This window comes from Terrapene carolina, unplaced genomic scaffold, assembly GCF_002925995.2.
Source record: "Terrapene carolina triunguis isolate 2854851 unplaced genomic scaffold, T_m_triunguis-2.0 Scaffold428, whole genome shotgun sequence".
In the NCBI taxonomy this organism is placed as follows: domain Eukaryota; kingdom Metazoa; phylum Chordata; order Testudines; family Emydidae; genus Terrapene; species Terrapene triunguis.
In genome coordinates, this window is record NW_020664779.1 from 121,530 (window position 1) to 146,297 (window position 24,768).

Consider the following 24,768-nt stretch of genomic DNA (forward strand, 5'->3'; position numbering starts at 1 on the left):
TCGAAGTAAGGTACACAACTTCAGCTGAAGTCGACATACCTTACTTCGAACTTACCGCGGTTCAGACGTGGTCCACACGCGGCAGGCAGGCTCCCCCGTCGACTCCGCGGTACTCCTCTCGTTGAGCTGGAGTACCGCAGTCGACGGCGAGCACTTCCTGGTTCGATTTATCACGTCCAGACCAAACGCGATAAATCGAACCCGGAAGTTCGATTTCCAGCCGCCGAACTAGCGGCTAAGTATAGACCAGCCCCAAGACTCCTTATGTACGTCTGTGATGCTAGATTGTGAAGTTCTAAGTGGTCTGTACAGCTTATGGTCATTGATGTTACTGAGTTGTTACTCTGAAAATTGCTGTAACATTAGATTTCTCTGTGTAAATCTACCATGGGCTGCCAGGAGTTACAGCACTTCCCTGCTAGAAAAGGTAACTGTTCTCCATTGTCCCTAAATGACTGTATTCTGACTATATAATGGGTATGCTGAAGAGGTTGCCTGAAGCCAGGAGAACCAGTTTTCTCCAACCTCTCAACGGATGTCTGTCATTTTAGAGCTGTGGAAAATCCCCAACAACATAACAAGGGAATCGATGGTGGTGGTAGGGCATATAAATTCTAGGTCCTCAGACACAGGAAGTTCTGGGCAGGCGGAGAGGAGCATATGCTTTTGTAGTGTGGGAGAGGTGCTTTAGCTGTGGGACCAATCAAGGTGAGAGAAAGCAAGCCCGCCTAGAGCTGGGGGAGAGGCTCTGAGTCAGAAGTCAAGCCATGAGCTGTAGCAGAAGGTTCCTGGACATCCCCCAGAGAACCCCTGCCAAAATAATGCTCCAGAGTGGTGATGAAACTGAGGCAGAGAGATGCATGTAGGATTTATTTTTTTGTACAGATCTCTGCATTTCTTGTGCCACTGAAGAAAGAGCAATGGTGTCTTAGGCCTGGTCTACACTAGGAGTTTGTCGAATTTAGCGCCGTTACATCGAAGTAACTCTGCACCCGTCCACACCACGAAGCTATTTAGTTCGACATAGAGGTCTCTTAAATTTGACTTCTGTACTCCTCCCCAACGAGGGGAGTAGCGCTAAATTCGACATGGCCATGTTGAATTAGGCTAGGTGTGGATGGAAATCGACGCTAATAGCTCCGGGAGCTATCCCACAGTGCACCACTCTGTTGACGCTCTGGACAGCAGTCCGAGCTCGAATGCTCTGACCAGCCACACAGGAAAAGCCCCGGGAAAATTTGAATTCCTTTTCCTGTCTGGCCAGTTTGAATCTCATTTCCTGTTTGGACATCGTGGCGAGCTCAGCAGCACTGGCAACGATGCAGAGCTCTCCAGCAGAGATGGCCGTGCAATCTCAGAATAGAAAGAGGGCCCCAGCATGGACTGATCGGGAAGTCTTGGATCTGATCGCTGTGTGGGGCGATGAGTCCGTGCTTTCCGAGCTGCGCTCCAAAAGACGGAATGCAAAGATCTACGAGAAGATCTCTAAAGCCATGGCAGAGAGAGGATACAGCCGGGATGCAACGCAGTGCCGCGTGAAAATCAAGGAGCTGAGACAAGGCTACCAGAAGACCAAAGAGGCAAACGGACGCTCCGGATCCCAGCCCCACACATCCCGTTTCTACGAGGCACTGCATTTCATCCTAGGTGTGGCCGCCACCACTACCCCACCACTGACCGTGGACTCTGAGGATGGGATATTGTCCACGGCCGGTTCCTCGGACATGTTAGCGGACGGGGAAGATGAGGAAGGAGATGAGGAGGACGAGGCAGTCGACAGCGCTTACAACGCTGATTTCCCCGACAACCAGGATCTCTTCATCACCCTTACAGAGATCCCCTACCAACCGTCCCCAGCCGTTAACCCGGACACAGAATCAGGGGAAGGATCAGCCAGTAAGTGTTTTAAACATGTAAACATTTATTTTTAACAGAACAGGAATATTAATATTAACAATGGGTTTTGCATGATTAGTTTGCCCTAGGCGCTTAACGTTTCAGTCCTGGGCAGTGCAACTATTGAAAAAAAAATCTACCAATGTCCGGTTTCGCATGATTGTTCTGCCCAAGCTGCTCTACTGTTTAGTCCCTGCCAGTGCAGCTACAGTAAAATGCGGTCTATATGTCCGGGGATAGAGCAGAAATCCTCCTGGGACATCTCGACGAAGCTCTCCTGGAGGTAATTGGAAAGCCTTTGCATCAGGTTCCTGGGGAGAGCGGCCTTATTGGGTCCTCCATGGTTTGAAGCGTTTCCGCGCCAGGAGACAATCAAGTACTCCGGGATCATTGCCCTGCAGAGCATGGCAGCATATGGCCCTGGTCTTTGCAGGCTTTCCCGAAGCATTCTTTCTTTATCAGTGTCTGAGATCCTCATCAGGGTGATGTCGCTCATGGTGACCTGCTTTGAATTAGGTAGGGGAATGTTAGTATTGGGACTGCTTGCCCGTTCCTTTACAGAACTGTAACCGGCGGTTTACAGCCACGCGGTGGAGGCAGGAGAGGGGCAGCATACAGGGATCTTTCCCTGGGACAGCCGCGAGGGGGTGGGACAGGGGCAGAGTTCATGCTTGCCGGATTGCTGGCAGCAGGGACTGGCATTGCTTTCAATGTGAAAGGAGGCCAATGCTACTATTAAAGTTTTAAGCAGCCACAAGTCTACGGCTTACCATGTCGGCCTGCTACACAAATTCCGGTGTCCTGCCCCGCTTCTCTGATCTGCAGTGCAAGACCCCAGGCACTGAATGCGAAGGCCGAAAATTCGACCTTGTCCTGAGGGGGCATGTGATAGGTGCTGTGCATGGTCTTGTTCACAGAGAAAGACTATGTTCTTTGTTCACAACTACATCTATCTTTCTGAGGAATTCACTCCCTTTTTCCCATTCCCACAGTCACAGCTGCGACTGTCTCACAACCTAGCCTGGCATCACGCTCCCAGAGGCTAGCGCAGATTAGGCGTAGGAAGAAGAGGACACGGGAGGACATGTTCTCGGAACTTATGGGCTGCTCCCGAGCCCAGGCAGCACAGCAGACCCAGTGGAGGGATAACTTGTCCCAAATGCACCGAGCACACATGGAACGGGAGGAGAGGTGGCGGCAGGAAGACCAGCAGGCGACTCAAACGCTGCTTGGACTAATGAGGGAGCAAACGGACACGCTCCGGCGCCTTGTGGATGTTCTGCAGGACCGGAGGCAGGAGGACAGAGCCCCGCTGCAGTCTATCTCTAACCGCCCTCCCCCGCCACCAAGTCCCATACCCCCCTCACCCAAAGTCCAAAGAAGGAGGGGCGGCAGAGTCTGTGAAAACTCTCACTCCACCCCTACAGACTGCTCTAGTACTAGAAGGCTCTCATTCCCCAAAATTTGACAAGTCCTTTCCTTCCCGCCTCACACAAGCCCCCGTCCAAGTTTCACCCCCCAGTTTCATGTGTGGTTGTTAATAAAAAATACGTTTCTGTTCATTACTGTTTCCATCATGTTCTTTTGGAGGAGTGTCTGTCTGAAGGGGGGGAAGAGGGTTGGTAATTGGACAGGACAGTCACCTTTAGCAGGGTACAGAGGCGGGGGCAGGTTCAGCAGCAGGGCACATACACAGTGCAGTCACTAGTTACCCTGGTCAGTCTGGGAGGTGGTTTTCATGTTCTGTGGGGCGCGGGGGGGTGCTCTGTGACTTTGTGGTGGGGGAGGGCAGTTACAGATCTTATGCAGCGGTCCTTATCCTGGATCACAGAGCCACGCAGCAGGGGATCTGTAACCGTCCTCCCCCTGCCACAAAGTCACATAGCCCCCACACACACACGTCCCGATCAGGAGGGGTGGCAGGCTCCGTTGAAACAACCAGTCCACCACTGCGGAGCCTGTCATTCCTGGAGTTTAGAAGCGTCATTTGCATCACCACACTACACCCGCTTCCCAACCACAGTCTGCGTCCCAGGTTTAAAACATTCCCGCGAAAACCGTAATAAAGAAAACGGTGTCCATTAACAAAATTGAAGTGATTTTATTTTTAAAGGGGTGTGTGTGTGTGAAGGGGGTATGTAACTGGAGAGGATAGTCAACATTAACTGGGTAAAGAAACGGGGGCAGGTTCAGCTTCTCTGTACATAAACTTAACAGTCACAGGTTACCCTGCTCACTCAGGAACCTAGCTTTCAAAGCCTCCCGGATGCACAGCGCGTCCCGCTGGGCTCTTCTAATCGCCCGGCTGTCTGGCTGGGCGTAATCAGCAGCCAGGCTATTTGCCTCAACCTCCCACCCCGCCATAAAGGTCTCTCCCTTGCTCTCACAGAGATTGTGGAGCACACAGCAAGCTGCTATAACAATGGGGATATTGGTTTCGCTGAGATCACAGCGAGTCAGTAAGCTTCTCCATCTCCCCTTGAGACAGCCAAAAGCACACTCCACCACCATTCTGCACTTGCTCAGCCGGTAGTTGAACAGTTCTTTTTCAGTGTCCAGGGCGCCAGTATAGGGCTTCATGAGCCAGGGCATTAGCGGGTAGGCTGGGTCCCCGAGGATCACTATCGGCATCTCCACATCCTCAAGAGTTATTTTGTGGTCCGGGAAGTAAATACCTTCCTGCAGCCGTCTAAACAGACCAGAGTTCCTGAAAACACGAGCGTCATGAACCTTGCCCGGCCATCCGACGATGTTTGTAAAACGTCCCCGATGGTCCACCAGTGCTTGCAGCACCATTGAAAAGTAGCCCTTTCTGTTAATGTACTGGCTGGCCTGGTGGTCCGGTCCCAGGATAGGGATGTGAGTTCCATCTATAGCCCCACCGCAGTTTGGGAATCCCATCACGGCGAAGCCATCTATGATGACCTGCGCGTTTCCCAGGGTCACTACCTTTGAGAGCAGTACCTCAACGATTGCGTTGGCTACTTGCATCACAACAACCCCCACGGTAGATTTGCCCACGCCAAAGTGGTTTGCGACTGACCGGTAGCTGTCTGGCGTTGCAAGCTTCCAGAGGGCTATGGCCACTCGCTTCTGGACAGTCAGGGCTGCTCGCATCCGGGTGTCATTGCGCTTCAGGGCAGGGGACAGCAACTCACAAAGTTCAAGGAAAGTCCCCTTCCGCATGCGAAAGTTTCGCAGCCACTGTGATTCATCCCAGAGCTGCAGCACTATGCGGTCCCACCAGTCCGTGCTTGTTTCCTGGGCCCAGAATCGCCGTTCCACAATATCAACATGACCCATTGCCACCGTGATGTCCTCGGTGCTGGGTCCCGTGCTTTCTGACAGGTCTGTGCCACTCTCAGACTTCAGGCCCTCACCGCGGTGCCATAGCCTCCTCGCCTGATTTATCTGTATCTGCCTCTGGGAAAGGTGGATCATAAGCTGCGAGGTGTTGACAACAGCCATAACTGCAGCGATGGTCGCAGCGGGCTCCATGCTCGCAGTGCTGTGGCGTCCGCGCTGTCACTGACCAGAAAAGTGCGCGAACTGATTTCCCGCCGGCGCTGTCAGGGAGGGAGGGCGGGAGTGACGGACGGATGACGACAGTTACCCAAAAGCACCCTCGACACATTTTTTTACCCAGAAGGCATTGGCGGCTCGACCCAGAATTCCAATGGGCAGCGGGGACTGCGGGAACTGTGGGATAGCTGCCCACAGTGCACCGCTTCCAATGTCGACGCTTTCCCCGTTAGTGTGGACTCACCGTTCGATTTTGTAATATCGATTCCACATATTCGATTTAAGTAAAATCGAACTACTCTCGTAGTGTAGACATACCCTTAGACTTTGCATAGGCTTCTTGTATATGTTATGTGCTACACCTGTCATGTCCCTGAAAAGGTAAAACTAAACCAGATGTTCTTGTTTTCAGGTGGAGTGCTAAGAAATGGGGTTGTCTCAGGAGGTCAGTACTAGTTCCAAGGACTGGGCAGTTGGAGCATGAGGTCTCAGCTCTCAGAAAAGGGGGCTAGAAAGAGGATCTGCACCCTGCAAGTATGCCTAGGAACCCCAAGATGGGCAATACCTGCATTCTGTTCAGATTCTGGAGGCTTAAAGCACATGGGATCCAGCAGTTGTTTCTCTCATAGCAGGCTGGTGGGTGCCTGAATGAGGGTATTTGACTAAATCTGTGACATTAGTGGAGTAAATTTTCTAGGGGGGCAAGATCCCCTTTTGTTCTGAACAGCACACGGACTTCTGATTTGGTGTGAAATTGTCTCTTGAAATTTTTTTTTGCCATTAACTTCAGTAAACCCATGGTTTCACGCTGGGGTCTACATCTACATGCAACTACATAACTTATCTTTTGAAATAACAAAGTATTGTTGTTGGGAGACCTTTGCCCATGCCTCCTCTTAATTCCCTTGTTGCTAAATCCTCTGCTGATTACCATCCCTGGTAATCAAAAGGACAAGTATCTTAAAGCTAATGCGTCTTGTTTGAGAATCTCTTGTGATGCTTATGTAAAGTTCATCTGAGAGTTGGGGGAGAAAACAATAGTGAACAACCCCCTCAATCAAGTTGACAGCTGCATAGTCTTCTAAATAGTTGCTTTGTTGTTTTGAATAACAATTTTGGTCTACCTTTTTTTTTTTTTTTTTTTTCCCCCCCCCCCCATCATTTTTGCTACTCATGACCTCTTCAGTATTCACCCTGGGCAATTGATTAAAGTCCTTTTAATACTGGGTTGGTATAACACTGGTATTTATTGTGGGAAATTAATACAGTAAAAGCTGTGTTATCTGGCACTTTACCAACCAGAAAGCTCTAGAAACTGGCATTTCTGATCTCCATTAAAAGTTTGGCTACCTGGATCTGTGTGGTTCCCTGGAAGGGGGAACATGTCCCTGCTGCTCTAAGGCGGCAGAATGGCCACTGGAGCTCTGTGCGCTGTCCCTGCCCCGGCCTGAGTGCTGGGAACCGCGGCCAATGGGAGCTGCAGGGGCACACCTGGGGACAGAGGCAGCGAATAGAGCGGCCTGGCCGTGCTTCCGTCTAGCAGCAGCAGGGACATGTCGCCGCTTGCAGGGAGCCACCCGAAGTGAGTGCTGCCTGGATCCGGCACCCTGAAACCCCTCCTATGCCTGAGCCCCCTCTGACACCCAAACTCCCTCCCTCCATTGGTAAGTATAAATCTTAACTGGAATTTTTGACTAACCAGCATCCCCCATTCCCGCAACATGCCGGATAACACAACTTGTCTTCATAAAACAAATTTCCTCCCTCCTCCCCCCCCCCCCCCCTGCACAGAATGACTTTCCTTTGGAAATAGGCTTTTAGAATTTTTATATTTAACTCTTGGTCTCCACGAAGCCCTCTTTACTCATCTTTGTCATGCATGTGCGAAAGTTTAAAAACAATTCTTTCCCTCTTATTTGTCTGAGGCAGTTTTTTCAAATGTATATTGGGTTGTGCTTGGCTCAAAATTTGTTCCTTAAGAGTGTATGCTAGGGAAGCACTTAGCATTCATCTTGGCAGACACATCTCTTGTAAGTCTGAATGAAGTTCCTTTTCATTTTTCTAATGTTAGGACACTATCATTGTCCAGCACAGAAGAATATTAACGTACCACAAACAAGATTAAGATATTTAGCAGCTGGAGGGAAATACTTAATCACAGTGAAACTGCCTAGTAGCAACATGATAGGGAGGGGTCTGGTTTCATAGTGATTCAGCCTGAAGGTGTATCTACACTTAAATCACTACAGCACAGCTGGAGTGCTTCAGTGTAGGCACTGCCTGTGCCAATGGGAGGAGTTCTCCCATTGGTGTTGGTAATCCATTTCCCTGAGAGGTGGTAGCTAGGTTGATGGAAAAATTCTTCCATTGACTTAGTGCTGTCTACCTGGTAACTTAGGTTGGTGTAACTACGCCACTCGGAGGTGGATTTTTCATGTCCCTGAGCAGCAGTTATGCCAACTTAATTTTCTAATGTAAACCAGGCCTGAGTCTTGAAAATGCTACACTGATAAGCATTATGTAAGGCCCCCACTCAGTGACTTCAATGGGCACTCAGACACTTAAGTTAAATCATATATTTAAGTGCTTTGCTGGTAATGCTTATAATTAAGTAACCTAACAAAGCTCCAGCATAATGCACCCAATGTACTGGAATTGTCTGGTGTTTTAAACAGAGGGTCAATTTATCTGTACAAACCTACTCTGAGCTGAAGTAATGGATAGTTTTACATACAAAAACACTTAAAGTTGAGGTTGCAAGGTCAAGCATTCAAAGGTTAGGAAATGCCAGATTTAAGCTTTCTACCGCACAGCCTCTCTTCTCATTTGTAATTACCATGTAATGCGTCTGACTTGTGGAATTCAAAGGTGTGCCAGCTTTGCTTGGTCCTCCAGGACTAAGCCTTGCACTTCAGGCACCAGAGTTTCTGCCGCCCGTGGTAGAACAAATTGCCAATTCAGTTTCTCTCAATTACTTTTGTATTATACCTAACTTCAGCATTTTCAGCTTCTAGCTGTACTGTCCCTCTCTTCAACTGAGCACTCATTAGAGCATTAAGGCTCTAATCCTCTGGTTCCTCCAGTATATCTCTAGCAAGCCCTCTGTACCTCTCCACAGCAGCAGAGAAGCTCTGTAAACATCAAGCCAAGTCCAAGAGCAGGTTTTCCAGAGCCTGAGGGCAAGCTGTGTCCTGCTGCTGCAAGTCAGTGACCCTTGTGCCAAGACATGAGTTTTGAGTTGGGCACTATGCAGGGGCCTCGCCGGAAGCTGACTGTGGGAGGGTTTGATCAAGAGCCTCTCTCAGCCTGCATACTTGGGTAATGCTTAGAAACTCTAGCGGCTCTGGGTCCTCAAAAGACACAAGCATTCCCTTAAGAAATTGGCAGAGCTTGTGAATGTCTTACAGCCTCAAGCACCTCTGTAATTGTCTATAGATCAGACAACTGGTTGATGGCATCCGTTAACAGTTTCCAGGATACTCCATTTCATCTAGTTTATCCTTCCAATAGATTTTAACACATCCACACCCTGACTAGTCTCCTGGACAGAAGGAAGAGTGGTGGTGGAAGAAGAGTGAAGTCTGAGGCCCCCAAGGGCTTATCTGCACTTAACATATTTTTGTATCACTTAAGCTGCTCAGGGATATGGATTATTCACACTCCTGAGCGATATAAGTTGTACCGACCTAAGCACCGGTGTAGACAATGGCTTCTCCCCCCTATATAACTACCACCTCTCTGAGGCAGAGTTGTTATACCAATGGGAGAGCTCTCTCCATCGGCTTAGAGCATCTTCACCGCTCTCTAGTGTAGACTCCCTTAGTATGGGGGGAGAAATGGGGCACACAAACCCTTGGTGGGGAAGAGATTGGGGATCCTGATATGGGTGAAGTGGGCACACAGAGCCCCAGCCATGGGCCAAAGGAGGGGCATCAGGAAGGGGAAGATATTAGTCTCTTCCATAGTACTCTGAGGGCTCACACAGGTCCCTTGCCATGGGGACTCTATATGGGAAAGGGAGAATAGGGGTGCACACAAACTCCTGATATGGGTCAAGTGGAGTTATACAGAACCCCTGGCAGTGGGAGTTTGGGGAACCCTCATGGGGGAAGAAGACAATGGAGGACACACAGAGCCACTGCCATGGAGGAAATGTTGGTGTATGCGGGGCTGCTGGTGTGGGAGAATGGGGGAGCGTGATATGGGAGGAGGGAAGGAATGGGGGTTGCACAGAATCCTGGATGGGGGAGATCGGGAGAGTTGCAGGGAGCCCATAAAAAGGAGGGGAATGGATGGGTGGCACTCAGGGGCTGGGGATGTGAAAAGCCTCTGGTGTACACATTGTGCTGGGCCTACATAAGATACAAAGTGTGCAGACCCCCGCCCCCAGCTTATACTGTTAATGAGCAAGTGATATAAAAATCAGGCTTTGAACCCTTTCTCCTTGGCCTTCCACACTGAAGGAGTGTTTACTGGGGCTTCTCTCCTCACTGTGACTCCCTCACCGTGCTCTATATCAGGCTCATTACTCTTTTCCCTACTCCCCCAAATGGCAACATGTTTGTGTGTGCAGAGAAGTCTTGTCTCAGGTAGCTGTGGAGTGAGAATTGTGGATGTCAGCCTGTGGACCCTGTTAAGGAGCACTTAATGCAGTCTGTGCTCGGAACAGAGGCTCAGCTATGCCATAATGGGACTTCCTGGGGTGAGTGAGAAATCAACCCCCTTTCCATGTTAAAATGGCTCTTGACTTAGTAAAGCCCTAAAATACTCAGTGTTAAGGCTTTCAGTTCCCCCTTCCACTCTCCCCAAAAGAGAGAGTGCAATAACTTTTCAGGAAAGGAAAGTAGTTGTTCAAGCATTTTTAGAATCAGGATTTTTCCTGCGCATACAGGCTTTGAGGACATAAGATCAAAATGGGTACTTCTGGTTAAAACCAAACGTTAAACTAAAATGTTACATTAAAAATAACTAAGTTGGGAGATTGCTAAATCTGAAGGTGGGTGCAGCTGCTGCTCCACTATTGAGATGCAGCCATACCTTCAGAAGGGGACTTCCTTCCAAAAGATCCCATACAAATGAGGACACTACATAGAAACCTCAAAGCCTTGACTGAAGCCATTCAAACCAAGTATTTCCTATCCTTCTAGGGAAAAGCTACTTGGTGGAAAGCAAGTGGCTCGTTATCTAGCAGTATGATCCTTGCTTTGAGCACGAAAATGAAGGGAGGCATCAACCCTCATTATCAAATGTAGCATAGGAATCTGTACCAACACCAAGGTTATTCTAGATGGGACTGTTCCCCTAGCATGGGGGGAAAAAATCTAGAACAGAAACTCCCAAGGAAGTCCTAGAATATATTTTCTTCCCAAATTGCAGGAGCCAACAAAATCCTCAGCATGACAGACAAGCATCTATATAAGAGTTTGCTATTCCTGTATGAGACTCTTCCTTTTGATCTACCTTCTTCATACAGAGTCTGAAACCATGCTTGGTAGTAGTCCTAGCCAGGCTCACCTTGTACATTATGCAGCTCTACCCATTGATGGACAATATGCCAATATGTAGTGTTCAGAGAAACAGAGCCACTCACAATTATCCAGGTGTTGAAAATGAACTTTTTGAACCCAACGGAGAATGTTCAACTCGCTGTCAAAATAGGCATGTCTGTGGCCATCACTTCACCATCTTAGTAAGACTTAAAATCCACAGCAGCTCCTGGTGACTTTAAAAAGCCTACAGGAAGGTATGCCGTGGATTGGGAGTAGGACTCCAGGTATGGAAGCTGGGAAGGCTGGGGAGTAGATGACAAATGACTTGGGAAGCTGCTTGGGGCAGGGGAAGGTTTGCTGGTACTAACTGGGCCAAGGAAAGTGTGTGTTGCTTTAGAAATCTCTACAGGCACCCTGACTTGGGGTAGTGGAAAAGTCCTACGGGCAATGAAAATTCCAATCCAGTTGACATCTTCTTTTAATTAATCACTTGTACACTTGATAGCGCATCATAAATCCAAGGTCACTCTAATCTTTTATTTTCTGCAAAGAAGTAGCTTTGTAATGCTACCTGTGAAAGTCATGGATTCCATGAGTCTCCAGCTCTTCCTGTGAAATTTTTTTCTGCCTCCATCTTGTTGGTGGAAGACTTAGTCTGCATTCCTGCAAAGAAGGTGGTGCTGATAAAGATATTACTGCCATTCCCAGGAGGACAACTGAAAATCAAACCTCCCCCTGTAGAGGAGAGGTTTTTAAATTAATCCACTAGAGAGGTACAGTGGCCTCTGTAACCTGCTGCCTAGAGGGATCACCATTGAGACAAGGTTGCTGTTGGTAGAAGGATGCCTCTGAACAAGTGTCGTCATTTGGCGGGTAGGGAAGAGACATTAATCACTTCATAGATGCTTATTGGGACTTAGAAATGCTTTAAGGGCAATGTTGAAGGGGAGTAGTGGATGCCGAATTGACTTTGGTGCTATGGACGGTATGTTGAGGATTGCTTCTTGCAACACTGCTGCTGGCACAGAGAGCAGATATGAGGGGAAATGAAGATGTCACTGTGGGATCTCTTCTCTGAGTGGAAGGGAGAGGTGAAGATGTTTCCATAAGTTCAAATATCTGCTTTAGGCAACTGTCAACCATAACTGTGTAGAATGGCTACTTCCTGTACATAAAGGAATCTAGGTGTTGTGTGCCTTTAGAAGTGTGTATAACGCATACATTTGCAAATACGTAATTTGCAATCTTGAATTTCTTGATATTTAGAAATTGCTAAACTGGCATTAGCAATTTTAAGTGGTTGTCCAACTAAGGCCTGAATTCTTAATTTGGGAGGAGGAAACTGCTTTTTGGGGGGGAGGATGGGGAGGCGAGGTGGGAGGGTGGCAGGAAATGCTTTCAGTCCTTAATAGATAATTTACCTTCTCTGCAATTCCATTAAATATCCTTGCCAGCAGAAAAGAAGAATCTTCAGTACAGTGCTGACCCACACTACTGATATTTCACAATGCTAAACATCTTACTGCTCTGCACAGTTTATGAATTATGATATGAGACTCTTACCGTACCTGACTCTGATTAGAATACTGGCGCATGTAGGCTTTTTGCATATTATAACTGTTCATTTTGGTTTGTATTACAAAAACTTTTTAAATTTTCTCCATACCCTGCTTTAAAGAGCAGGCAACATATGGTATACGCTTCATGAATTAGCCAGCAGGGGACATAGAGCATGGAGTGAAATCCATCAGGGAGTTGTCCGAATGACTTCGGTTTTGCTCAACCATTAAGGATAGTGAGCTAAAGGATTATACGTACATGTAATCATTAGGATCTACTCAGTGGAACATTGCCACTTGTCATTTTCATGCCATTAAAAAACATCTCCTGACAGTCATGCACTTAGTCTTTTATATTGCACTGTCACTGCATTAAGCTCTGAATTTTTGAATGTGCTTTCTCAAAGTTAATACAACTATTTGTTTGAGTTGCATTTTTATAGTACAACATTGTATAGTTACTGGACGCCTCACTTAAGTGAAACAAAGTGAGTGCTCCGCTGACTGTTGAAATGGAGAGATTAATAAATCTTGAAGTTAGCCAGATTTGATCACACTGGAGTGTAATTATTGAAACCAATATTAACAGTTGCGCTTTTTGTATCGTAGGTTGCAGGTTTTCAACAAATACCTAATGGTGACAATGAGACAATGATTCCTGTACTGACTTCAAAAAAAGCAAGTGAATTGCCTGTAAGTGAAGTTGCAAGCATTCTTCAAGTAAGTCTTGTTTTTAACAGTTTACTTACTACAACACTGCTATAGTAGCAACTATTTAAGAGGCTATTCAAGGACAGATTTAATATACTTTTATGCAAATAAATACAAACATTGGCCTTCAGCTTGATTGCAACTATTAGCTATTTTGAATGCAAGCCTGTTTTGTTTTGTTTTGTTTTTAAATTGGCAGTTGAAACTCTGTTTTGAGAAACCTTTCATTAAAATTTCAAGCACCATTTCCAAATAAAGTAGACATTATGAGCAAGTGTCTCATACAGTAGCTTAAATATTTTTTTAAAATTCCTAATGAAAGTACTCTGCCATCTAAAAATCAAGTCCCATGAAAGAAAAAGCGGGTATCTTTATCACTGCCTTTGAGAATATTTTAAAAAATAAACAGAATTGCTCTGTTCTTTTTACAGACTGCTCAGACTAGGCTTTCTAACTTAATAAGATGTTAAAGGCTTTAAAAATATTTTTCCTTTATGTTTTTTCTTAAATATTTTTATTAAAATTACTTTGTAGACCTTATTCTTGAAGCAGGCATCTATCAGTCAGGTTTGGCAGTGACTTAAATCTGCAGTTATATGTGACTAAGATTATAAATTTAACTTTTTTAGTTTAAAAAGGCAAATATTTTGCATTGGAAGTGCCAATTGCTTGTGAGACCTCACTTTTTTTTGTATTCTCCTACCAAGAAATGTTTTTCTTCTCCTCCTCCTTGGAAGCATTGGCAAAATGTCTATTTGTACACATGCTCTTGCTACAAAATATATTTCATTTCAACTTGACTACATTAGACAGTTTAGTTTGACATCTAATAGCAGTTGTGTTAACTTGATCAAATTTTTTTTTTAAACAATTTAAAAATCCAGCGTGTGTTGAGGACTTGTTCAACTGTAAAGTGTTCTGAGTTGTGCAAGCGCTGTAAGGCCATGAATGTTGGCTCTGTATCGACAGGAAAGGTTGGCTTTTTTTGTGAAACACCATATTTTCTGCACCAGTTTCCTGCACCACTTTTTTTCCTTCACCTATGCCCCAAATATCCTTTAAAACACTTTAGCAGCCCTCAGGATGGGTGGAACATTATCACAGTGTCCTGAACCATCCTCCAGCTACCACTTGTTCAGAGCTGGATGATCTGGCAGTCACTGCGGTTCTGGATCCAGACCTTTGTACCGATGCACCAACATTGGATGAAGTAAAGTGTGCCATCTCTAAACTGAAAAATGGATGCGCAGCCAGTGCTGATGGCATCCCCTCAGAGCTGCTAAAATGTGCTATTGATCCTGTAGCAGAATCACTTCTGGCCATCTTTCATCTGGTGTGGAGAACTGGAACCCTGCCAACCGCCTGGAAGTATGGTATTGTGATCTCACTCTATAAGGCCAAGGGACCATGCAGTGAATGTAAGAGCTACAGGCTGATCACCTTGCTCTCCGTTGCAGGGAAGGTGTTCGTGCATGTTTTTCTGGCACACCTGGAGCCTTTGCTACATCAGCAGTATCATCCCCAACAGTCAGGCTTTACGAGGAACAGGTCCACATTAGATGCCATTTTGGCCCTTTGCTTGTTGTTGGAGATGCATCATGAGTTCAGGAAGCCCCTGCAGGTAGCATATGTTGATCTTAAAGGCTGCATTTGATTCAGTAGACAGTGTCACATTACAGAAAGCCTTAAAGGGCATAGATGTCCCTACCACTCTGCTGGACTTGATTAGAGAGCTGTATAATAGAATCACTGTCCGTGTTCATCTGGGGAACTGGATGACAGCGCCTTTTAAATCAGTATCTGGTATTAGGCAAGGTTGCATTTTGGCCCCTGCACTCTTTTGTCGAGCAATGGATTTCATAATGCAGCATTCCGTCAGGTCCATAGGCATTGAGATTGGTGATCCCTCACTCACAGACCTTGACTACGCTGATGACGTTCTTTTAGTACAGAGCCCCGACAGGTTTCGTGAGGCACTCCAGCATATGGAGGAGGTATCAGCTAAGATTGGTCTGTGTTTCATGGTCTCAGACAACTGCAAAATTTAGGACCAGGTCCACACGCGACTCCAATCTCTGAACAACAAAACTGTCGAATCAGTTTCTAGCTTTTGCTATCTGGGTTCTATACTTACCAGCTACTCCAGTTCTCACACGGAGGTTCTCCATCGGATTGGCATCGCAGCATCTGCCATGGGCCATTTACAACGGATATGGAATCAACATTATCTTAGTATGACAACTAAGTTCAGGATTTATTCGAGCTGTATCCTTCCCATACTGTTGTACAGCTGCGAAACATGGACACTACACTGCTCAGACTGGACAAAGCTGTAGGCTTTCCACACAATGCCAACATTTGTATATTGGGCATAAAGTGGAATGACTTCATCTGTAATACAAATGTTTATGGTCGCTTGGGCCTACAGACTATAGAGGCCATTGTCTGCAGGTGGTGCCTTATACTTTTCAGACATGTCACAAGGATGCCACAAGACATCCCGGAGAACAGCGTTCACTGGGGTGGCTTGTAACATCCAGGATAAAATTCCACCAACCAAAGGGTGGAGGTGGTACAAAGGCAGACCCCCTATTACACGGGTTCATCAAGTCTGTTCCGATGTTGGAGACTCAGGCTGTCAAGCCTTTGCGGTTGTGCAGGAACGGATCGAACCGAATGGCAAACGATTGCTATGGCTGACTATTTGGCTAAGCGTTGAAGAAGAAGAAAAGGAGGAGTGGAGGAAGGAGGACTGGGAAAAGAGCATGAGGCTGAAGCAGTCTCATAATTCCTTATTCAGGGTGCTAACTCTGACCAGGTTTTTGTGTCTGTAAATCTTGGGTCAACTTTCAGGGTACATGGTCTTTTGCTGCTGCTTTGATCCCAAAGGTGCACATGCTCTCTTGGTTAATATGAAATGGATGGAGTTTTTGGCCAGTAAGGGACCAGTACTTTCAGAATATGATCACTCTCAAATTGTTGACAAGTAGTCACTAAACTCCTGACATAATCCTCAAGAGCCTGAATGTCAAATACATTTTGGCAATCTATCTGGGTGGGATGGGGGGGTTCTGCAGAGAAGAGGTATAATCTGTTATGGATGTGGCGCAGCATCCTGTACTATAGTGTTTGTGGGCTCTTTTGTGTATATACCATCCCTGTGTAATATGAAGAGTAACTTTTTTGCTGCTGCTTGTAACCCGCCAATTTTTTTATCTCCTTATCACCAGTATGTGCTGTGTGGAGTCAGTAATTGCACATTCTCTCCATGTTCCAATAGGCTGATCTTCAGAATGGCTTAAAAAACTGTGAAGTTTGTCATAGGCGGACATTCCATGGATGGAATGAGTTTGATATCAGTGAGGATGAGCCACTATGGAAAAAATACATTTCTCAGGTGAGTTTGTGGCAGTTCTCACTGACTGTCACCTTGTTACCCCCCTGATCTCAGTCAGAGGAAGTCTTGCCTGTACCTGGTGGCACCCAGCCAGCCTTTCAGTCACTCAAGCACGCTCCTCTGGGCTATGCCAGCCCTGTCTTTGCCTTGCAGGTTAACAATAGGTACACCCCAATTCCTGAGTCCCTTTGAATTGCTCCCCTGTAATATCCAGCCCCTGACACTGGCTGCTTGCAGAAATCCCAGATCCTCTACACCCAAAGGTATAGGTTACCAGTTTTGCCTTAAATCACCACTCCTGTAAACTACACAGCACTTGTGAACACTCATAGTAAAACAAGAGTAGGTTTATTTAAGAGAGAATAAAGATTTGACTAGAAACAAGAGTGTGGTGGATACAAATGGCTACAATAAAAATCACAAAGTAAACCTGGTTCTGTGCTTATTTATATAGTTACTTTTTCTATCTCAAAGTAGGTCTCTCTCCTCTCTTCTCCTCCTGACCCCCCCCCCCAAATTATTCAGAGACGGCCGGTTTCCCAAGAACCAGGATCCAAACATTAATGAAAACACCCCTTTTCCTACAAAGGGTTTCTTAATGAATACATTGAGTGTTTCTCCTTCCTTCCTCTGTGCTATACTGAAATCAGTCTTTTGATTCTATTCACAAACAGGGTAAACCCTTGTCTTGTTTTATAGTTCCTTTTGTTTATCTTAAAATGGTTTTGATTGTTTGCAATTGTATCTGCTTGAAAAGTTTTAGTGTTGTGCAAGGCTAAACAATTGAGCCTTGCATTGCATCACTGGCTAAACAGGGCAGGGTGACACCCCAAATGAGCCATCACAAAGACACATTATCCACTGGTGACTAATTTAATTCAAAGTCCATAAAGCATATTTTCAATATAAATACATCTCACAATAATTATGAATCTTGACCAGTAATGAGCTTCCTTTAGATACCTTATGCATTATTCTTTATGGATAAATATCCTGTATCGTGTATTTGGTATAGTGAGTTTATCAGATCTAAAGTGTGATTTGTTTGCAAAGAACACCTTTGCTTAGAAGCCTTTGTCAGTTGTTCCCTCCACTGGGTTTTAATTTTTAGTACTTTGTAAAGAAGATTGCTCTCCAGTCTTCAGTTCTCCGCTTTCATGGCCTTACTCTGATACAAACATAGAAATGGGTACTTAGTACAGTGATCAGTTAGGAATCCTGTAGTGTAAAATAGCTGGTTTATATATTGTAAGGCCTTTTATTATTTAGCAATACACAAAGGTCTTAATCTGTTTCTGAATCTCACATTCATGAATGAGTAGTCTAACGAAACTGGAGCTGAAATAATTAAGAGTTCTCTGGAGGCTAAAATGTGAACATAAATCACCCCCTCTAGGTGATCATATATAATTCCATATATGTCTTTGAGACTGTTGGGTAAATTTTCATGCCCTGTGTAAAGTACGGACCCCAAAGTAGATAAGACAAGACAATTAAAAAAAAAAAAAAAAAATTAGAGGCAAGCCCTCCTCCCCTGAGTGCGCCATGTTCCCGCTTCTCTTCTCTCCCCTCCCACAGCTTGTTACACTGCGAAACAGCTGTTTTGCGGCAGCAAGCGCTGGGAGGAGAAGCAGGGACGCAGTGCACTCTGGGGAGGAGGTGGAGGTGAGGTGAGCTGGGGCGGGGTGGGGAGCTTGGCTGCCAGTGGGTGCGGAGCACCCACCAATTTTTCCCCGTGGGTGCTCCAGCCCCGGAGCACCCATGGAATCGGCGCCTATGGCTCCTATAGATCTGAAGCAAGCATGATGTGTATCTAACAAGAAATCTGTATGTACAATAAAATAAGAAAACGTGAATTGAAAATTAAATGCATATTTCTGCCTTGACACCGCAAAGTATGGGAACCAAGTTTGTCTGTATCCGCAAAAAGAACAGAAGGGAAAGTGGGTGGGTCAGCTTTTGTGGCCTGCATCATGCGGGAGGTCAGACTAGATGACCATAATGGTCCCTTCTGACCTTAAAGTCTATGAGTCTGAGTCTGAGAAGTACTTGTGGCACCTTAGAGACTAACAAATTTATTTGAGCATAAGCTTTCGTGGGCTACAACCCACTTCTTCGGATGCATAAAATGGAACATCTATTGAGGAGATATTTATACACATACAGAGAGCATGAAAAAGTGGGAGTTCTCTTCTCAACTCTGAGAGGCCAATTAAGTAAGCCCAGTACAGGCAGTTTGATAAGAAGTGTGAGAATACTTACATGGGGAGATAGATTCAATGTTTGTAATGGCTCAGCCATTCCCAGTCTCTATTCAAGCCTAAGCTGATTGTATCTAGTTTGCATATCAATTGAAGTTCCGCAGTTTCTCGTTGGAGTCTGTTGTTGAAGCTTTTCTGTTGCAAAATTGCCACCCTCAGGTTTGTTACTGAGTGACCAGACAGGTTAAAGTGTTCTCCTACTGGTTTTTGAATGTTATGATTCCTGATGTCAGATTTGTGTCCATTTATTCTTTTGCGTAGAGACTGTCCAGTTTGGCCAATGTACATGGCAGAGGAGCATTGCTGGCACATGATGGCATATATCACATTGGTAGAGGTGCAGGTGAACAAACCCCTGATGGCATGGCTGATGTGACTAGGTCCTATGATGATGTCACTTGAATAGATATGTGGACAGAGTTGGCATCGGGCTTTGTTGCAAGGATAGGTTCCTGGGTCAGTGTTTTTGTTCAGTGGTGTGTGGTTGCTGGTGAGTATTTGCTTCAGGTTGGGGGGTTGTCTGTAAGCGAGGACAGCTCTGTCTCCCAAGATCTGTGAGTGAGGAATCATCTTTCAGGATAGGCTGTAGATCTTTGATGCGCTGGAGAGGTTTTTAGTTGGGGGCTGAAGGTGACAGCTAGTGGTGTTCTGTTATTTTCTTTGTTGGGTCTGTCTTGTAGGAGGTGACTTCTGGGTACTCGTCTGGCTCTGTCAATCTGTTTTTTCACTTCAGCAGGTGGGTATTGTAGTTTTAAGAATGCTTGATAGAGATCTTGTAGGTGCTTGTCTCTGTCTGAGAGATTGGAGCAAATGCAGTTGTATCTTAGAGCTTGGCTGTAGACAATGGATCGTGTAGTGTGTCTTGGATGGAAGCTGGAGGCATGTAGGTAAGTATAGCGGTCAGTAGGTTTCTGTGTATATGTATACATATACACAATCTCCTCAATATATGTTCCATTCTATGCATCCGAAGAAGTGGGCTGTAGCCCACAAAAGCTTATGCTCAAATAAATTTGTTAGTCTCTAAGGTGCCACAAGTACTCCTGTTCTTTTTGCGGATACCAAAAAATTACATTCATCCTGGGAAGATGGAAATTAAGAGATCTCCATATCCAAATCCACTGTTGTCTTGCATACTGTTAAGAATTTCTGTATTCCCCAAAGAGAGCCATTCAGGTCGCTTCAGAGATTAAAGAAGATCACACTTGTTTTAGTAAAATCTCTGTTACCATTTGAAGACCTGTTTCTAAATCACTCATCTAAACAGAAACTTGGTTCAGTTAGTTCAACTTGATCCAAAGCCAACATATCAAACTTGCTGCAAGAGGGAGTGTTGGTAGTTATTCTTCCAGAGTGTTGCTGAATTACTTTTTCCTTTTTTTACTTTCAGTTTAAAAACCCTCTTATTATGCTTCTCCTGGCTTCTGCGGTCATCAGTATTGTAATGCATCAGTTTGATGATGCTGTCAGTATCACCGTGGTAAGAAACTGAAATTTGCCTTGTCTTTGGGTTTCACTTTTAAAAAATGGGTATTAGGTTCCAGTAAACTGGCATTTAGCTTGGAAAACACTGGAATATTAAAGTTAATGTGCACTGTATCACTCCTTTCTAACTTATAAGACCAGTTACATGCTGCTGTTCAGTAACAGCCTATTCTTAATTGCAAATGGAAAATCTTTTCCACAATGTACAGTTGTTAAAACTAGATCTTGCGTTTGTTAAAATGTGTTTGACGAATATATTGACTAGCTCTCAAGTATATGAACAACATTTACTAAATTAAAACAAATGCCAGATGAACTAAAAATACTGAAGGTGTTTGACATGTTTTATTGCTACCTTGACAGTTGCAAACAATCTGTCCAGTATTTCTCTTTGATAGGATATATGTTCCAAATCTCTTACTGGCCTTTAATCCTAAATTGTGGCTGCATTACACAATTGAACCATACTTCCTATCAATGACCTATTAAGAGACTCCTTGTTTGTATGTTAATTAAGTTCTTTGAAAGATGCAATCTAGAGTCATCAGCATCATAAGTACATTTCAATTATTTTTTTCTCATTTTCATCTAGCCAGAAAGAGCAGAAGATGCTACCAGAAAAAAAAGTCTTTGTAGAAGTCTGTAGATAAGTGTGAAATAAGCAATACACTAGTGGGCCAATAAAATATTGCTAATTATTTGTCTGTCTGCAGTAAGGAGGAAATTGTCACTTTTAGTGACTTCAAAAAAGTGGTGTCCTAAGTGTGTTGTAAATTGTGATATAAGGTGGGTGAAGTGGTTTAAAAATATATTATTTTTATTGGATCAATGTGTTGGTGAGGAGCAGTGGCGGCACCAGCGCGCCAAGCGCGTGCCTGGGGCGGCAAGCTCCAGGGGGCGCCCTGCCGGTCCCTGCGAGGGCGGCAGTCAGGCTGCCTTCGGCGGCTTGCCTGCGGGAGGTCCGCGGATTCGGCGGCGGGTACGCAGAATCCGTGGGACCAGGGACTTCCTGCAGGCATGCTGCCGAAGGCAGCCTGCCTGCCGTGCTTGGGGCGGCAAAAAAGCTAGAGCCACCCCTGGTGAGGAGACAAGCTTGAGTCCTCTCAGAGCTCTTCTTCAGGTCTGGGAAAGGAACTCCGTGTCGCAGCAAAGATAATGGCCCATTAACACCTCTGCAGTCATAAGACAAAAAGAGGGGGTTAGTGGTTACAAGTTGGATTTATGGCTTATTACAATAGGGTCTCTGTTCAGTCCATGACTTTTTTGGTGTCTAGCAGAATATTAAGCTCCAAGGCTTGTCTTTTGAAAATGTTGTGCAGGTTTCTTTTCAGGATCAGGACTGAAAGGTCAGATATGGTGTTTGCTTTGTGTAAAGTGTTCACACTCAAGTGTTTAATCTTATTTTCCTGTGTTGGTTCATTCAAGAGTATGTGGGTGAAACTAGACAGTCACTACAATTGTTAGGTCATTTAGTGCACTGGATGAGGTGCACCACGTATTGTGATAGACGTGTAGGATACATGGGTCTTGTAAGGTGTATTGTGGGGGGGTGTTGACCATTGTAGCAGTGGAGATATGTCTGCAGGTTTTGCATCTGTTCTGCTAGCGTCTGATGCCACTTTGAGTTGTTGTGTCCTGGTCTGTGGGGGAGTTTGCTTTTGATGGAGAGGCTGGGGGGTTGTTTGAAGGTCAGATGTGGGGGTTCAGGAAAGATTTCTTTCAGGATGGGGTTCCCATTGAACCTGGGTTTCAATGTGGGTTGGTAGGTGTGCAGTCAGGTGTGTTTTTTGAAGCAGGTTCTCTTGGTGTATTTGGGTGGCTTGTTTCATGATGTGGCCTACTTCTCTGGTGGTATCCTTGTTTGGCAAAGGTGATTTTTAAGTGTGTCAAGGTGTATATACTGGACTTTCTCCTTGGTGCATATTCTGTGATAGCTGAGTGCCTGGCTGTAGATAACAGATTTATTTGAGTTTCAGGTGGCTACTGGAGCTACAAAGAAGTGTGGTGATCTGTGGATTTCTTGTTTGTGGTTGTCTGTAGGGTTCCATTGTTAAAGCTGATTGTGGTGTCCAGGAAGTTGATGCTAGTGTAGGAGTGATCCAGAGAGAGGTTGGTAGACAGGTAGTGGTGGTTGAAGTTGTGGTGGAAGTCTGAGGAAGTTTGACATCTGTCCAGAGGATGAAAATATCATTGATGTATCTTTGGTGTGTCACTGTTTTCGTGGTGCATTTGTGCAGAACTACTGCATATTGGCTGGCATATTGGGGAGCCATTCTAGCACCTATGACTGTTTCCTTGGTTTTGTGCAAAGTTTACTGTTGAATGTAAAATTGTTATGGGTGGGGATGAAATGGATGAGTTTGATGTTTGGGGTGGATATCTGAGGGTTGTCTATCTTGCAAATATTTGAAGCAGGCAATAATGCCATCATTGTGAAGGATGTTGCTGTATAAAGAAGACCTCTATGGTGGCAAGGATGGTGTTTTGAGGGAGGTTTTTAATATTGTGGAGTTTGAGCAGGAAATCAGTTGTTGTAGAGGAAGTTGGCCTCCTTTTTTTTGAGTGGTTTGAGAATGGTTTCTGTGAGTTTCAATATTTCTTTAGTAAGAGTGCTGTGGTCCGATATGATGGGTCTGCCTGGGTTCCCTTGTTTGTGTATCTTGGGAAGCATGTAGAAGGTCACTGGGATGGGTTTGTGGGGGATGAGTTTGTAGAGTCTTTCTTAGCATTGTTTGGGGAAGGATTTGGTATCCTTAAGTTCCTGGATAAATTGTGGTGTGGAGTGGTTTTCGGGTTCTTTCTAGTAAGTGGTATAGGAGAGTTGTTGGATGGCCTTGCTAACATAGTCGTCATGGTTGAGGACTATAATGGTGTCTTTTGTCTGCTGGTTTGATCACTATCTGGTGGTTAGATTTCAGGAACTGTATGGCTGTCCTCAGTGGTGGAGCGATTATGGTGGATGTGATTAAGGATTTTGCAGTCCAGTTTTTTTCTCAAGCAATCAATGTAATGATCAAGAGTGCTGTCATCCGCTCTGTGGTGTCCAGTCAGGTGATTCTTTTTTCTTTGATTGTTGGTGGGGATGTGGTAATTGTAAGTGGTGGTGTCATTGTGGAAGAATTCTTCTTCTGCCCCACCACAGAACTTGATACCATACTAACATGGAGACCAAGAAGTTCAGTCCCTTATACTAAGCAGTCTGTTCCACCTTGCATTTTGCTGTTTCCTAGACCTGAAGAAGAACTTTTTTTGTCTCTTGAAAGCTTGTCTCCCTCACCAACAGAAGTTGGCCCAATAAAAGATATTACCTCACCCACCTTGTCTCTCCTAATAACTTGGGACCAACATGGCAATGAGTACACTTCAGACAACAATGGTAAATTGCGGTGTCCTTTATATCAGAGGTCAACAGGTGGCAGGTACAAAATTGAGCTGGTTTTAGGCTGACCACCTGCCTTTTTCTCATAAGAAATGTTACTTCTAGTGTTAACTCTGGCAGGTTAGATAGAAAGATGCAGCTTTGGGTGTTAAAAATCTGACTACTTCTACGTGAAGATGACAAACTATGCAGTTCTGTAGTTTAAGCATAGTGCTCATTTGGGATGTTCTATAGTATCTAATGCTCTGCATGGACATCTAATTCTGTTATCTACCAATAAGTTGTGTACTTAATCAAAGTTCAATTAGGCTTGACCATTCTCCTTGGGATTTTAATGGATGGTGTTAGTGTATCTGTCCCCTTGAGCAAGGAAAAGGGAGCAGAGGTGGCTGTAGTCTCTGCAATACAGCATCAGAAACGTACCTGTGGCTATCAGTGGGTGAACATGGGGGCTGAAGTACCTAAGGATACAGAGAACAATTGCAGCTAAATTACACCTCCTCATAATTGTTTTTCTTTTGTCTGGCTCCTCCTAGTCAATCCACCTCTTAATCTTGTTGCTAAAATACATCTTCTGGAAGCTGTTAGAGAGGCTTTGTAGTAACTTTTTAGATGAAAGTGCAGAAAAATCTATCCAGCCCCTTAACTTTGAGTAACTGGTCTATAATAGTACAAAGAACCTCAACAAGAAAATCAATACTGCTGGAGAGTAACCATGCTATGGAGGGGTGTAGAACATATACATTTCACACTAAAATACACAATGCTTTGTTTACAAAACATATACTAATATCTCAAAAGTGAGGCTTAAATATATTCCTTAGAGTAATTAAATAACATTTCTGGTTGCAAAGCTGTAAGTATCTTGGTTGTTTTTTCCAGTAGTTATAGTACATTTGTAATCATCTCTTCATTCATATAGGTATAGGTATAAGTGAAAAGAACATGACCAGTATACCAGTTAGACTATACCTCTCAGGTACCTTTGTGTACATCTGCCTGTTGCCACCTTTTAGAAATGTAGTGCAAACAGCAATTTTTTTCTAAACGCTGAATCTCCTTGTTCAAA

General features: G+C 44.9%; 1 protein-coding gene across 3 annotated transcripts in view; it reads left to right on the forward strand.

The window, feature by feature from the left end:
- ATP2C1 (ATPase secretory pathway Ca2+ transporting 1) overlaps positions 1 to 24,768 on the forward strand; it is a 127,341-nt gene that overhangs the window by 40,788 nt on the left and 61,785 nt on the right. For all 3 annotated transcript variants that reach the window (XM_026658342.2, XM_026658341.1, XM_026658340.1), the window contains 3 exons: positions 13,076 to 13,186; positions 16,458 to 16,574; positions 20,226 to 20,315. In XM_026658342.2, the coding sequence (XP_026514127.1) occupies positions 13,118 to 13,186; positions 16,458 to 16,574; positions 20,226 to 20,315 (276 nt within the window). In that variant the 5' untranslated portion in view covers positions 13,076 to 13,117. The remainder of the gene's footprint in view (positions 1 to 13,075; positions 13,187 to 16,457; positions 16,575 to 20,225; positions 20,316 to 24,768) is intronic.